The sequence below is a fragment of the Lepisma saccharinum genome, chromosome 16, assembly GCF_977018435.1.
Source record: "Lepisma saccharinum chromosome 16, izLepSacc3.1, whole genome shotgun sequence".
NCBI classification, from domain to species: domain Eukaryota; kingdom Metazoa; phylum Arthropoda; class Insecta; order Zygentoma; family Lepismatidae; genus Lepisma; species Lepisma saccharinum.
In genome coordinates this window covers 59383837-59397844 of record NC_139244.1, presented here as the reverse complement: position 1 = coordinate 59397844, position 14008 = coordinate 59383837, and the positions used below count along the sequence as shown (strand labels likewise).

The 14008-nt window shown below is 37.4% G+C and overlaps 1 protein-coding gene across 1 annotated transcript in view; it reads left to right on the top strand.

Annotated features, from left to right (window-relative positions):
* Positions 1-14008, top strand: part of Lrrk (Leucine-rich repeat kinase) — a 280688-nt gene that overhangs the window by 136585 nt on the left and 130095 nt on the right. The window contains exons 9-12 of the mRNA XM_083138226.1: positions 1733-1886; positions 5744-7134; positions 8170-8370; positions 10070-10257. Of these exons, the coding sequence (XP_082994352.1) occupies positions 1733-1886; positions 5744-7134; positions 8170-8370; positions 10070-10257 (1934 nt within the window). The remainder of the gene's footprint in view (positions 1-1732; positions 1887-5743; positions 7135-8169; positions 8371-10069; positions 10258-14008) is intronic.

The following is a 14008-nucleotide window of genomic DNA, read 5'->3' as shown; positions in this document are numbered from 1 at the left end:
TTTTCTGTTAAAAGTAAAATAGTAAGTGAACAATAGAGATCCAATTTCCTACTCACAAAAATCACACTGTCCCTGTTAAGCCCAGAAATAATTTGTTAAAAACAACTGAACAAAACACGATAAAAAACACTTTAAGAGTTTTTCCAAACAAGCTTTTGATTTCATTTTGGAATCATCATAAGGGCTGGTCAAGAGATGGCAAAGGGGACGTGGTGAGGTTTCTCTGGTGCTACTCTCTGTGTCTGCCTGAAGATGTCATTGCATTCTTGCAGTGTTGGTAAGTTCTTGTTTATTGAGATGTGATTCTGGCAGACACAGCGAGTAGCAACAGCGGAACCTCAACCGCATCCCCTTGGCCATCTCTCGACCAGCCCTTATAATGATTCCGAGATGGAATCAAAAGCTTGCTTGGACAAACTCTTAAGTGTTTTTTTTATTGTGCTGTTTGTGTGTTGTTTTTAACAAGTATGTTCCCGGCACGTGACGTAAGAAGTTTTTGTACTGTCATACCCAGATATAATGTAGAAGGCAGTGATTGCCAATACAATGTATGCAGAAATGGGTGTGAGCAATTGGGAGGAGGGTCTGAGGTGCAAACCCATAAACTCAGACTACTGATTGGTTAACACCTTGTTAACCTTGATAAAAGGGGCCCTTGCTTCAATTTCCAGTGGAGGCACATTACATCCTACCTTAGGTTCAGTCTCACTTAGCCTGTTTGAGTATAAAGTTAATCAAAGTTTTTTCCTTAATTCTTTTTAGTTTTTCTTTTTTTTAATTATGTTCATTTTAAGCCTATGATATAGCCATTTTCTATAAAGTCAACTTTGACAAGCACCACATATGAACTCTACTAACTATTAACCAACAGTATAATGGTCTCTAAGGCCAGCCGCACACTGGATCCTATGCGACGCGACATGATGCGACGAGTCACAAAGAGACATGATGCAACAGAACACGATGAGTCACAAAGCAACACGACGAGTCATTTTGTTAGTTAGCTAAAATCTGATGGCAGATTTTGTCCATGTACGCAATAGGTCTAGGTCTATCTTTTATAATTTGGAAAATGGGTTAACGATACATAATAACAGTTTACAGCAGAATTAATGTATACTTTTATATGTTGTGTATAGAGTCAGTTTTTAATATCTCAAAATATGACTTAATATCTTCATAAAAATACAAAAGGTAGTAGAATCTTGCTTTGGACTTTAATTAAACCTTAATTCATAGGTCATGCGCAGATTGTTTTGTTGCAAGCTGCTCCTTGCAATAACAAATTCCCCAGACATTCACAAACTGTTGCAATGTTACTCGAGGTGAATCAAGTCAAATGTTTCATCCGGTGTGCAGCTGCCCATAAGAGCCTCATGTTAAACCTTCCCCGAGTTGGTTTGCAACAAAAATGACTCATTGCATTGCGTCATGTCGGATCCGGTGTGCTACTGGCCTCACTAAACATGTTCACATTGTTCATCTACACTTCCTTGTTGTACACTATCTTACATGTATCATCAAATTCACGGATTCCTTATTCTTGCCATATGTCTATTATTCCATGCTCTATTGTTTTGTGTGAACTCCAGATAAAAGATATTAAAATAATTCTGTACTGATTTTTATCACACATTCCGAATATTACTTTCAAATAATAATTCTTTTTAATCTCTAAAGTGCAAGCATGATATATAGTGGCTGTAATGCCTTTCTTTTTGTTCATTCACAGGGATCAAACGGGAACATGGGAATATGAACTTCCATTTGATCTAAATATGAGAGACGTTACTGGTCAAACAGTTCTTTATCTCTCTTGCTACTTTGGCAATCAGAAGATGGTGGATCTGTTGCTAAGGTACAAAGTCAAAGCAAGGAGAGTTAAGGTACAGTATCTGTTTGTCATAATCATAATTCCATCTATTTAATACTACATATTACCATGCAATATATTTAGGGAGCAGATTGACTAAAGGGCAAGGCACATTGAAAAAAAATTGTTTGTAATCGAGACTATCATATTCTAATGAGAATTTGCTTGCAGTCAGCTTTTGTTTTCTTCAAACTTGGATATCTATCATACAGGGTTCATTCACACCTGGAAAAACCTGGATATCTCAGGGAACTTGAAAGAAAAAGTAAAATTCTCAGAGAAAATCACCTAATTGATCAATGAGTCACGTTGAAGTACATCTGAAGAGCTAGAATATGCTCCTGCCTGTTGATTTTCTTTACACAAGCTGCTTTGAAGACATAGGCTTGTAACATATGTTTATTTTCCATTACAGATTAATTGATATTGTGTCCCATTTGTAAATTTATGTTTCTCAAAAGTGTGAAAATATTTGTTCTATATGAGGTATGTTTGAAATGTTATTTTGTGCACTGCAATACAGGTAGAAAGGGTGTTAATTCAGACAAATATCTGTAACCGTAGTCCTTAATTATATGTGCACAGCGATTCTTCATTTAGTTTGATTTCAGAAAGTCAACTGAAATTCCCAGTACTGATAAACTACTGATATAAAATTTACTCATTCCAAAACTGAGCCAATACAAAATTGCAAATGATTCTTGGGGAACATTCATTCACCTCCTCAATTAATGTATGTAACCAAGTGATTCAATATGATTTACTTTAATAACGAACTGCTTATTTAGACATTTAACTTCACAAAACCATGACATACAAATTGTATTTTTTTATTCATAAAAGTAATAAAAAATTGCTGAAATTATCAGTAATATTACTGATACACAGATATGCCCATACCAAAAGAGTAACAATTAGTTTGCTTCTGCTTCATGTAGGCATTAACCCTTAGATGACAAAGCGAGTTTTGCCGGAAAACGCATGAATGAACGAAGGCGTTTTCAGTGGGAATTTCAAATTTCCGGATGCTTTTACATAAATTTTTATATCTCTGGAACTAAGAATGCTATAGTTACAAATTATAGCTCGTTTTATTCAGTACACATGGGGTTATAAGTTAGAAGAAGAAGAAAAAGAAAGAAAGACAATTTTTTTTTTACCAAATTTGAAAATCGCCCCCCCCCCCCCCCCATTCGGCAGCGCCAGGACGTAAATGTGCAAAATTATATCTGTGGATTCCCCGATACGTTTGGCATTACCATACAAAGAATCACGCAAATATTCAAGATATCACCTGAGTTTTTTTCAGCAGGAAATTTGAAATTTGGCGCACGTACATTAATTTTTTTTAACTCTGGAACTAAGAACACTGGAGTTACAAATTATAGCTTATTTTGTTCAGTAAGCCTATGGCATAAAAACCAAATTTTCCGTTATCGGTTAGAAGAAGAGGAAGAAAGAAAGAAAAATTGATTTTTTTTACCAAATTTGAAAATTGCAGGCCCCCCATTTGGCAGTGCCAGGACGTAAATGTGCAAAATTATACCTGCGGATTCTCTGATATGTTTGGGATTACCATACAAAGAATCACGCAAACATTCAAGATACTTTCCAAGGAAAAAAATATTTTCCAATTTGAAGCAAAAAAATATAAGCTACTTAAAAATTAATTTTCATCTTACCTTGACCCTGCCTGGCTGCCATGTAGGGTCACTTCCAGCCCCTCCTCCTAGCGGGAATGGTATTTTCGGAAGCAGAGTGCGCAGAGGTTTACGTTGCATTCTGGCCAACATAATGTTTTTTTTTTTCTTACGTTTTTCTCTATGCACAACCTGCACCTCTGCCTCCCAGAAGCTTCCATGGGCATGTGGAGGTCCTGTAAGGGTCCCCTCCTCCAAGAGAAGACCTATAAGGGACAATCTGAAGTCCGGGTGTGACACGTTCGTGTGGAACAGTCGGTACATCACATACACATTCAGAACAGTCTTTTCCAGTAAGTGCATAAACAGTTTATTGGTCCATTTTCGACTCCGTCTTTGTGTGGAGTATGCACACGTCATCTGGTCTGATTTGTCAACGTACCCCATGGACTTGTTAGAGTCGACAACAATGTCAGGCACACACAAGAGCACACAGTCCACCACTGATCTATATAAAAATCAGACACAAGGGCACACAAACAATTCGCCACTGCAAAAGTACCTCTGCAAAGACAATGAATTCACCCTTCAAAAAGCCTTCCTGATAAGACAGCCACCAGCCCCTCCCCCATACTTTTTTCTCCCGTGGGCTGGATAAAGACATCATTGAAGCCAAAAATAGCATAGTGTGGCTGAGGAGAGACTGGAAACCCTTTCCCGACATGCTGACGCCTGTTTGGAAGTGAACAAAGGCATCGTAAAATATTTTGTTCCAGCGACTTGACTCCTCTCAGCGACTTTGAATCCCCCCCCCCCCCTCCGTGCGACTTGGCTGCCAGCCCATTATCACTGACATGTGAAAAGGGAAGCAAGAAGATTATTTTAGTGCGTTCATTCCCTTGCCTAGAGGAGCCTATGCATATCTCAGAAATTAGAAACATAAGAAAAAAAAATGAATGTGATTTTCGGAGGGCTGACCACCTCCCCCCATATATCCGAAATGATATTAAACCGTGCTCATTGTTCATCACATACCTCATGACTCAATCATATCTCAAGACATGTATGTATATCTGAACATAATCAGAATCACAGTATGTCCAAAAAGTCAGATACTACATGGAAAAGCATCTTGTCACCTCTAGGTGACAGTCCGTCGTTGGCGTAAATACCGGCTGTCACCTATAGGTGACGGGCTGTCGTTTAAGGGTTAAGGGGAACGAAGGAGCTGATGCTACCGACAAGTCTGCTGATGCAGATAACGACCTTCTTGTCCACCTCACTCTCGTTCTCTCTCTCGCTGAGAATAAGTCATCTTAACTCTGCTTCGAATCTGACACAGCCGTCTCACACATTTCCATTACTGCAAGGGCTGGACCCTCTGCTGTGCCGTACCTGTAATGTTGTATTAAATGTTCAGCACATTCTTCTCGCATGTGCTGATTTTAATTTCCTCAGATAGAGTTTTAACCTTCCCAACGATATATCATCCATCCATGTTGGCTGATGATGGCAGTGTTTTACCAAATGTTTTTATCTTTTTTGAGAAGAGCGGGCCTTTTACTGAGGAAGATTTTAGACTATCCTTGCCTTTTTTGAAATTTTGTGTGTGTCCTGTGAAAGTCCCTTTACCACTTGCATTTCTAACCTTTCTCAAAGATCTCTTTACACCCCTTTTTTAATTTTAAAGTATAAGGTAAGGGTTTTTAGATAAGGGGATTTTCCCCGTATACTTAAAAGGGTGCAAAATGGCCACAAAGGCCGTAGCACCCAAAAAATCAATCACCTAGTCAATCTCATCTCTAATAATAATAATAATAATAATAATAGTAATTATAATAATAATAATAATAAGGTGCTGATATTATAGATATGAGGTGAAATGGAGGCTATTGTAAAAAAATAAACAATACTGCACTATGTATTGACTACTCTGGATAAAAATTGAAGATTCTGGATTAATAGTTGATGAGCTTCCCTTTTGACAGAACCAGAGGTCCCATGTTCAAACCCTGGGCAAGGCATGAATTTATAATTGTGTTGTCATTTGTTTCATTAGTTTATCTTTGATCCTCTTTGCCACAATTAACCCAAGAGGTAGAAAAAGATTACAATTTTTTTAAAAAAGTTAAGAGTTGTGTTTGCTTGAAAGATTATGTGCATGCTACATACTCATTTGTTTTCTGACACTTTTGCATATTACTGAAGCAGTATTATCTTTTGAAATCAGGTATTGGAAGATAAGGAATCAGCAAAGAGTGAGGATGAAGAGGATAGTCAGAAAGAAAGCGGTGAAGTGTTGAGTCCTACAAGAAGAAAAATCTCGGAAGGAATTCAGTCCATCATGTCAAAATTAAATATTTCGCGGGTGCAAGAACAGAGCTTAAAAATAAATGAAGCGTACCTTAGTCCATTATTTTTAGATCTCTACTGTAACAACAATACCGAGACAGCTTTGCACATTGGAGTAAAACACAAGCACCACAGTATTGTTTCTGCATTGTTACTTTGTGGTGCAAATCCAAATTTACCCATATACCAAAGCGAGGAGGAGTTCTCGCAATCTCAGGACGATGAGACTGTTTTCATAGGATCTATTGCTCTCGTTGAAGCCTGCAAGAATCGTGATCTTGGAATGGTGGACTTGCTGCTGAAGTATTCAGCACGTGACGATGAATGCAAAGCTCTCCGTGTGGCGACGAGTACCAAAGACGAAATTTTGATCACGAAGTTGCTCTCTATAAAAGCTTACCAGGACCCAGAGTACAAGATTAACAAAAAGGCAATGACGGATATCCATCCTTCTCAGTTTAGTGGTTTGGGTGTGATGGGGATCGGGAGTTTGACTTACAGTTCTTTATTTCCTAATACACCTGTGATGGTAAACTGGCATGGTCAACGTGGATTAGATCATATAAAGTTACAGTGGTTAGTGGACGCTGCCTTAAATGTGAATCCAAAACTCAAGTTGAATCCTCGCAATCATGATATAGTGCTGTTTTCGATCACTAGGCTGGATATATCTAATAATTCTCTTTGTTCGTTACCCATAATAGTTTTTCAGCTTCAGAGTTTGAAGTATTTAAACGTGGCACAAAATAAAATCGAAAAATTACCGCTAGGGACAGAGAAGTCGCAGATATCTTTGAGCAAGTCTAAAAACAAGTCTGTGACAGAAACTGTGGGATACAACGCTCCAATGCTTGAAGAGTTGCACCTGCAGGATAATAGACTGGATCACATCCCGCAAGAAATATTCATGCTACCTTCATTGGTGTCATTAGACATTTCGAACAATAAACTCCAAGTGCTACCGTACAGGATGTGGCAGGCCCCGAAATTGAAAGAGTTAAATGTGGCGTTTAATCTGTTGAAAGAGTTACCATCTATTCACCCTGAGTCGCAGGACAGTGCTAGTACCAAAGAAAGTGACGAATTGAGTGTTACCTCAAGTGAAAGCACGCCCCTCCATAGTTCCACCAGAAGCATACACCAGGACCATGAGGCTGTCAGTGGTGATACATTAAGCCAAAATTCTATCAAGGAAGGATTTGGAAGTGAAGAACAGCTCGTAGATGCTTCTACTTTGCACTCGGTATCAATTAAATCTAAATGTGTACAGTAAGTTCTTTTGATATTAAATTGTAATAATTAAGTTCTTCCTATCAAAGAAAAAAATACTCTGAAAATCTATTCCAACTACCCCTCCCATTGTCTATTTTAATTGGCAGATATGATTATTGGCCCACTTTAAACTGTAGGTCCAGCCCCAGTGAGCATTTCTGTGCATAAAATGGCCTTACAAACAAACTCAAACAAACAAGTGATTATTGGACAATAGTGACACACCAGTGTAGTAGATCAGTGGTCAATTTGCTGATAATTTTAGTTCTCTGATATTTCTATAACTTTCCTGTGTACAACTTTTATAATTCTATCATCTGAATACAAAACCACAATTCATGTATATTAATTTATTTCTAAATATGTATCTTTAAAAATAGGTCTGAAAAACAGGGTGCATCTTATACACCGATACTCAGTTTTTGATTATCTTCATTTCTGGAAATTTTCTCTGTTCTGAGTTCCTTTTTTTGCTTCCTTGCAGTGTATGACAAAGAAGATTAAAATGTATTATTTCCTAGTTAAATTAGGTAGTTATTTGTTGTAAGTAGAAATACATATTACTTTATTTTTGAAATACTGTGAATTAATTATAAATTCAGTGATAATGCTCTTTACTAAAAAATGTGTATGTCGCAAATACGGTAATTTGATTTTTCTAATGTAAATGTCATCAAACCGCATGTTTATTAAACAAGTAAATATCATTGAAGTTTCATGTATATATACATATTTTTGCCATGTGTATACCATGGTGCATTCTGTTTAATTTATAATTTATAAGTATAATTTGATTAAAATTGACCGTGTGTGGAATATAGGAACTGAGTCTTTCTTAATACCGTTTGTTCATAATAAATTGTACTCTGCATACTTACAAGTATTAGAAGTTTATATTTTACTAATGATCAGAACAAGTACAGTTAAAAACTGGTGTCAGTTGAGCCGTAATTAAGGATATGAACAAGATATATTATTTGTTAATATTTACATTTTAAAATTAGTTTGTATGTGTCTGTTGTTTCCTTGCAGGCAGCTGGATATTACTCATCACAACCTTTGGAGTAGAAATGTTGAGGTTACTGAACAAATTCTGCACAATGAAGAGGACAACTTAGAAAATGTTTCTCAGTTATCTGCTTTAAATCTTGCTCATAATGCATTTACATGCATTCCAATTGTCTTACCGTGTTTGGCTGTTAATTTGACAAGATTAAATCTCAGTTACAACAGGTAGGTCATAATGAGATTCAGAATGCCTTGACCTTTGCCTTATATTATTATTATGTAAATGACTTTAAGGTAATAAGGATATTATGAAGGAAAATGATTTCCAATTTCATTCATGAATTATGTAATATAGTATAGAGGAAATCTTTGTAGAGCGTATATATTAATAAGTATGGTACTGCATATTGAATAATACTCAATGTTATTTATAATTTGCAAAAAAAAAATGTTAAAGTCACTCACTCTGTACCACTGAACACACTGTTCTGAACACCACATCAGGTATTGTCTATCAACAAAGTGAGGCTATATTCACTGAATGTAAAAGTCAAATAATTTATTTACATGAAGAAACAAAAGGTAATCACTATTTTGTAACAGACATTTGCCATTTTGCGACTGACTGCCGGCCCCTGTGGCAGAGTGGTTAGCACATCGTGGCCTGGGCATGGATGTTGTTAGTATCCATTCATCAATATCATCATACCATCACTCATCCCCATCTTTGCAAATTAGCCAAAAGTGGCACAAAAAGCAAAGTAAAATAAAGCAAATCAATTAAGCAACCATTTTGCGACTGATGAAACTTTGCTTCCTTTGAAGTCACCATCATGAAAAATAATCATACATAATCATCATTATTTTTTCTGCATATTTTTCTATGAGTTTGTAATATGCCCTCACTACAATTCCAAAACATATGAAATTTTGGCTTATACTGATATAAAATTTACTGATAACCAATATTCTACTGATCTGAAATAAAATTCTAAATGATCCTTGAACCTGAATGGTTCATTGATGACCTTAATAAATGTGTGTTACCAGATGACTGCAATGCAAAAGAAGAGACTTAAATATTTACTTTTTTTTAAAAGGGCATGAAGATTATCTATAAAAATTACAACAAATGGCAGAATTTTGCACTAAGTTATAAGATATTTATAGATATATTGGATCGGTAAAATAATAGGTAGTTTTACCGATAAACCGACACATCAATATGTCTGTATTACCCAATACCGATAGAGTGCCGATTAATCTGTCCCATTCCTAATTTTTTTGTGTCAGATTATGCTCTTAGTTAACCATGTTAACACTGTTCTTTTGGCTTTAAAAATATGACTTTGTGCAATAAATTACACCAAATTATTGGTTTTAGGCACAATATCATGGTGGTAATGACCACTATCAAGCAAGAAATGTCTTGAAAGTTGGATTACAAACAAAATGAAAAGATTAATAGAGAATATAATTTTAAATATGCTTCTATATTTTAAATAGCTTCATTTAGAATCATAAAAAAATTAATAACTACAATGACATTTAAGTAGTTCAAAGTGTAAATTAAACTTGTACAACAAAAACCAAGTTTAATGATCGAAAAAAGTAAAGTCTACATTTGTACTAAATTATTAAATATGGTGTATGAACCTCAATCATTGAAGACAGTGAAACTAATATTACATGCTTGAGAACACAGAGCTTTTTATGTAGTCTCACTTTTTCTCCATGGGAATATCTCATATTCATTTTATCCGTATTGTTTGCATCAGTAGCTTCTTTTCATATGGCTTTCTGAATTTTTGTGATTCAACATCTCTGAAAGCCAGAACTATCATATTCTGACATATTCTTAGCCATTTTATTTAGCTATATTATGCGAAAGCAATTCAATTTCATCCTATTCTTCAATTTTCAGATTGAGGAGCATGAGTCACATTACTTCATACCCCAGCTCTCTAAAGCAACTGGACCTCTCTCACAATCAGATCTGTTGCTGGCCAAGTCTACCTCAAGTGGAAGCAGTAGATAGCATGGAACAAGCAAGCACTGCATGCTATGGTGCTCCCGAAGGCTGCAAACCAAGCAAGCTGACTGCATTAGCAGGTAAGAAACAAGTAAAATCAATATTGCTTCTCCACAGTTCAAGAGTTCATATCAAACTTTACCAGAATCTGCTGGTATTCAAACCAGGACCTTCCATATTAAGAGCAGATGGTGCAAACTGTTAAAAGATATGAGGGCAAATCGAAAAGTCATTGCCCCAATTTTTTTAAGCAGGGAAATCAAAATATGGGTATTGTTCTATGTACCTTGCACTATTTTTCCGTATAATCACCACAGCGGTTCAGGCATTTGTCCCATTACACCACTAGTTTGGAGATGCCACTGTTGTAGAATTCAGCCAGTTGATCATGGAACCACCACCAGGCAACGGTCTTCGCAAATTAACCTCTGTCCTGCCAGGATATCCCAAGGATTCGTAAACGATATCGTAAACACAATGAAAAACATTACCCGTGTGGATGCAATGGTGAAAGCAGAGTGGCATGTGCATCTGAAGGACATTTTCTGAGGTGGATGAGGATGCCCCGACTGCTCATTGTCTGATGGTTTCTCGGCCATTTTTGAACTCACAACACCACCACCGCACACTTCTCAAGGCGAGACACTTGTCCCCCTACTTTGGCTGCATTTCCCTATGCATCTCGATGGGCGTACGTCCCTTGCTCCATAGAAAATGAATAACACTTCGCTGCTCATACGACATGGACATGTTGAGTACTACAGCCATCTTTGCAAACTGACAGCAGCGCTGGGCCGTTCCAAGAAAAACCTATTACATTGAATGTATATCTCGGTTTCTCAATCACACTGAAAGAAATAGGAGCAAAGACTTTTCGATTTCAATGAATACAATGGGTTATATGAATAAAACTGCAAATCTTTTTTCTCAACTGTTTGGAGCATGTACTCCAGTTTGTGTGAATAAAAAGGTTAAGAATGTGCTTACACAAGGAACACCTTTTTACTCAGTGAGCATCTGCTTCTGTGTATGAATGTATGAGGGTTATTTTTTAAGTAAAGTCCATTTTGCAATAAAAACGAAGTAAGTAAATGTTTTTCAAAAAAAATATATTTTTCTGAATTTACATGCACTTCTCTAATTTTCTTCATAATTTCCTTGCCAGTTTAAACATTTATCGTAATGAACTATGAGTTTTTGGATACCCATCTCATAGAACTCTGCCACCTGTGATGATAGCCAGTTACTCACGGTGATTTTCACTTCTTCATCAGTGTCTAAACGCTTGCCACCCAGGAAGGTCTTCAGATGATGGAAGAGGTGTTAGTCGTTAGGTGCAAGGTCTGGACTGTATGGCGAATGGTCAACACATCATCGCCGGAAAGTGAAACCAAAACAGATACTTTCAAAGTGCAAGATCATGGCAACTGTGTTTTGGGACAGGCACGGTGTTTTGTTAGTGGACTTTTTGCCGCAAGGAACAACAATTAACTCGGCTTCCTACTGCGAGACCCTAAGAAAACTTCGTCGAGCAATCCAGAACAAATGGCGTGGAATGCTGTCAGCTGGTGTCATGCTGATTCATGACAATGCAAGGCCACATGCTGCGGCTCAAACTCAAGATCTGACCGAATCTTTTGGCTGGGATGTATTCGATCATCTGCCATACAGTCCAGACCTTGTGCCTAGCGACTACCACCTGTTCCGCCATCTGAAGACCTTCCTGAGCAGCAAGTGTTTAGACACTGATGAAAAAGTGAAAACGACCGTGAGTAACTGGCTATCATCACAGGCGGCAGAGTTCTATGAGATGGGTATCCAAAAACTCATAGTTCATTACGATAAATGTTTAAACCGGCAAGGAAATTATGTAGAAAAATAGAGAAGTTTATGTAAATTCAGAAAATAAATGTTTTTTTGAAAAACATTTACTTACTTCGTTTTTATTGCAAAACGGACTTTACTTAAAAATAACCCTCATATCATGTTACTATTCTGCAGAACATGAAATTGGGAGCTTCAACGTCAACTATCTCCCCACTCCCCTCTTTGCCCTTTGCTTGGTGGTGGTGTCACATTTCTCAGCATGCAAACGGGTGTAGTTCTTCCATGCCAGTGATTCGGAAAATGGGCTTTTACTACAGGGTGGCTCAATAAGTCACTTAACACCCTCAGTACAAGGCCACTGTGGCATGGAATGTGAAAATGGCGATGACCAATCATTGCCTGGCCAAGGGGGAACCACATTGACGCCACCCACACGGTCGGCGGCCATCTTGATGTCCGCCATCTTGAATTCAACTTCAGAATTTTAAATGGGAAGGGGGTCGTGCGACATATCAAAATGGGCTAGAATTTCACGAGAAATGCAATGGTGAAGGTTTTTTCGACGTATCTTTAACCAGTAAGTTATGACTGAATTCTTGTACCAATTTGTTCCTTTTCGAGGTGTTAGAAAAATGCCTTAAAATTTGTTTAGCGCATCGGTAATGCATCGAGATCAAAGTGACGTCTAGGGAGAGAAGTTCGCATGCCATTGCACACGATTTTAATCGGATACATCCATGAAGAGCTGCGCATTATAAATGGTTGTCGCGAACAATTTACAGTGTGACGCTTCCATTGAATTAAAAGTCCTTCACAGTGACAAGGCTAATGTTTATGTTCATAAGGAAGTTCATAAACAGAATATGCGACCCTTGTCATCTGATAACTAACTTTGGACAAAAACAGGTTCATAACGTTCCCATAAGTGTTCTGGTGTTCTTCCCTATTGAAAAAACTCTGTAAAAAGTACCTTCTTCCATAAGCAAGAATGAAAAAAACTGTTTATTTAACAAATCCAAGTAGCCCTAAGCATTTAAGGTTCCGTTGATGGAAAATTGACTAACCAATCGTGTTCCACACAGCACGCCACACCATTAACTTACCAACACTAACCATTCAGCTTTGATCTGTTGAAAATGGGTTATCAGATAAAAAGCATTGAATATTCTGTTTATAAACTTCCTTATGAACATAAACATTAGCCTTGTCACTGTGAAAGACTTTTCATTTAATGGAAGCATCACATTGTAATTGTTCGCGACAACCATTCATAATGCGCAGCTCTTCGTGGATGTATCCGATTAAAATCGTGTGCAATGGCAGGCAAACCTCTCTCCCTAGACATCACTTTGATCTCGATGCATTATCGCTGCGCTAAACAAATTTTAAGGCATTTTTCTAACACCTCGAAAAGGAGCAAATTGGTACAAGAATTCAGTCATAACTTTTTACTGGTTAAAGATACGTCGAAAAAACCTTCACCATTGCATTTCTCGTGAAATTCTAGCCCATTTTGATATGTCGCACGACCCCCTTCCCATTTAAAATTCTGAAGTTGAATTCAAGATGGCAGACATCAAGATGGCCACCGACCGTGTGGTTCCCCCCAAGACTAGTAGAGTAGAAGGCTGGGGCCATACCTGATCACGTGGTCCTTGACGTCAGGCATGACGTCACGGGCGGACAGATCGCTCTACGCTCCGGTTTCGCAGCCGAATCAAAGCAGTAATTATGAACAAAAAAGAGCCGCAATTATGCCCAGAAGCTAATTGGGAGTGAATACACAGACTTACTTAGGATCCGACATAACGTATGCTCTTACAGATGGATTACACAGCCATTTACGCACACATTTTATCGGTAGTTTATATGTCGTCACATTCCTCTGTGAAACATTAGGTTTCATGTAAAATTGGGTTAATTCACCTAGTAATGCATTTTGTTAGGCAGAAAGAAAAATATATGTTGAATGCGTAAAATAATTTTGTTAAATAAAGAAAGGCA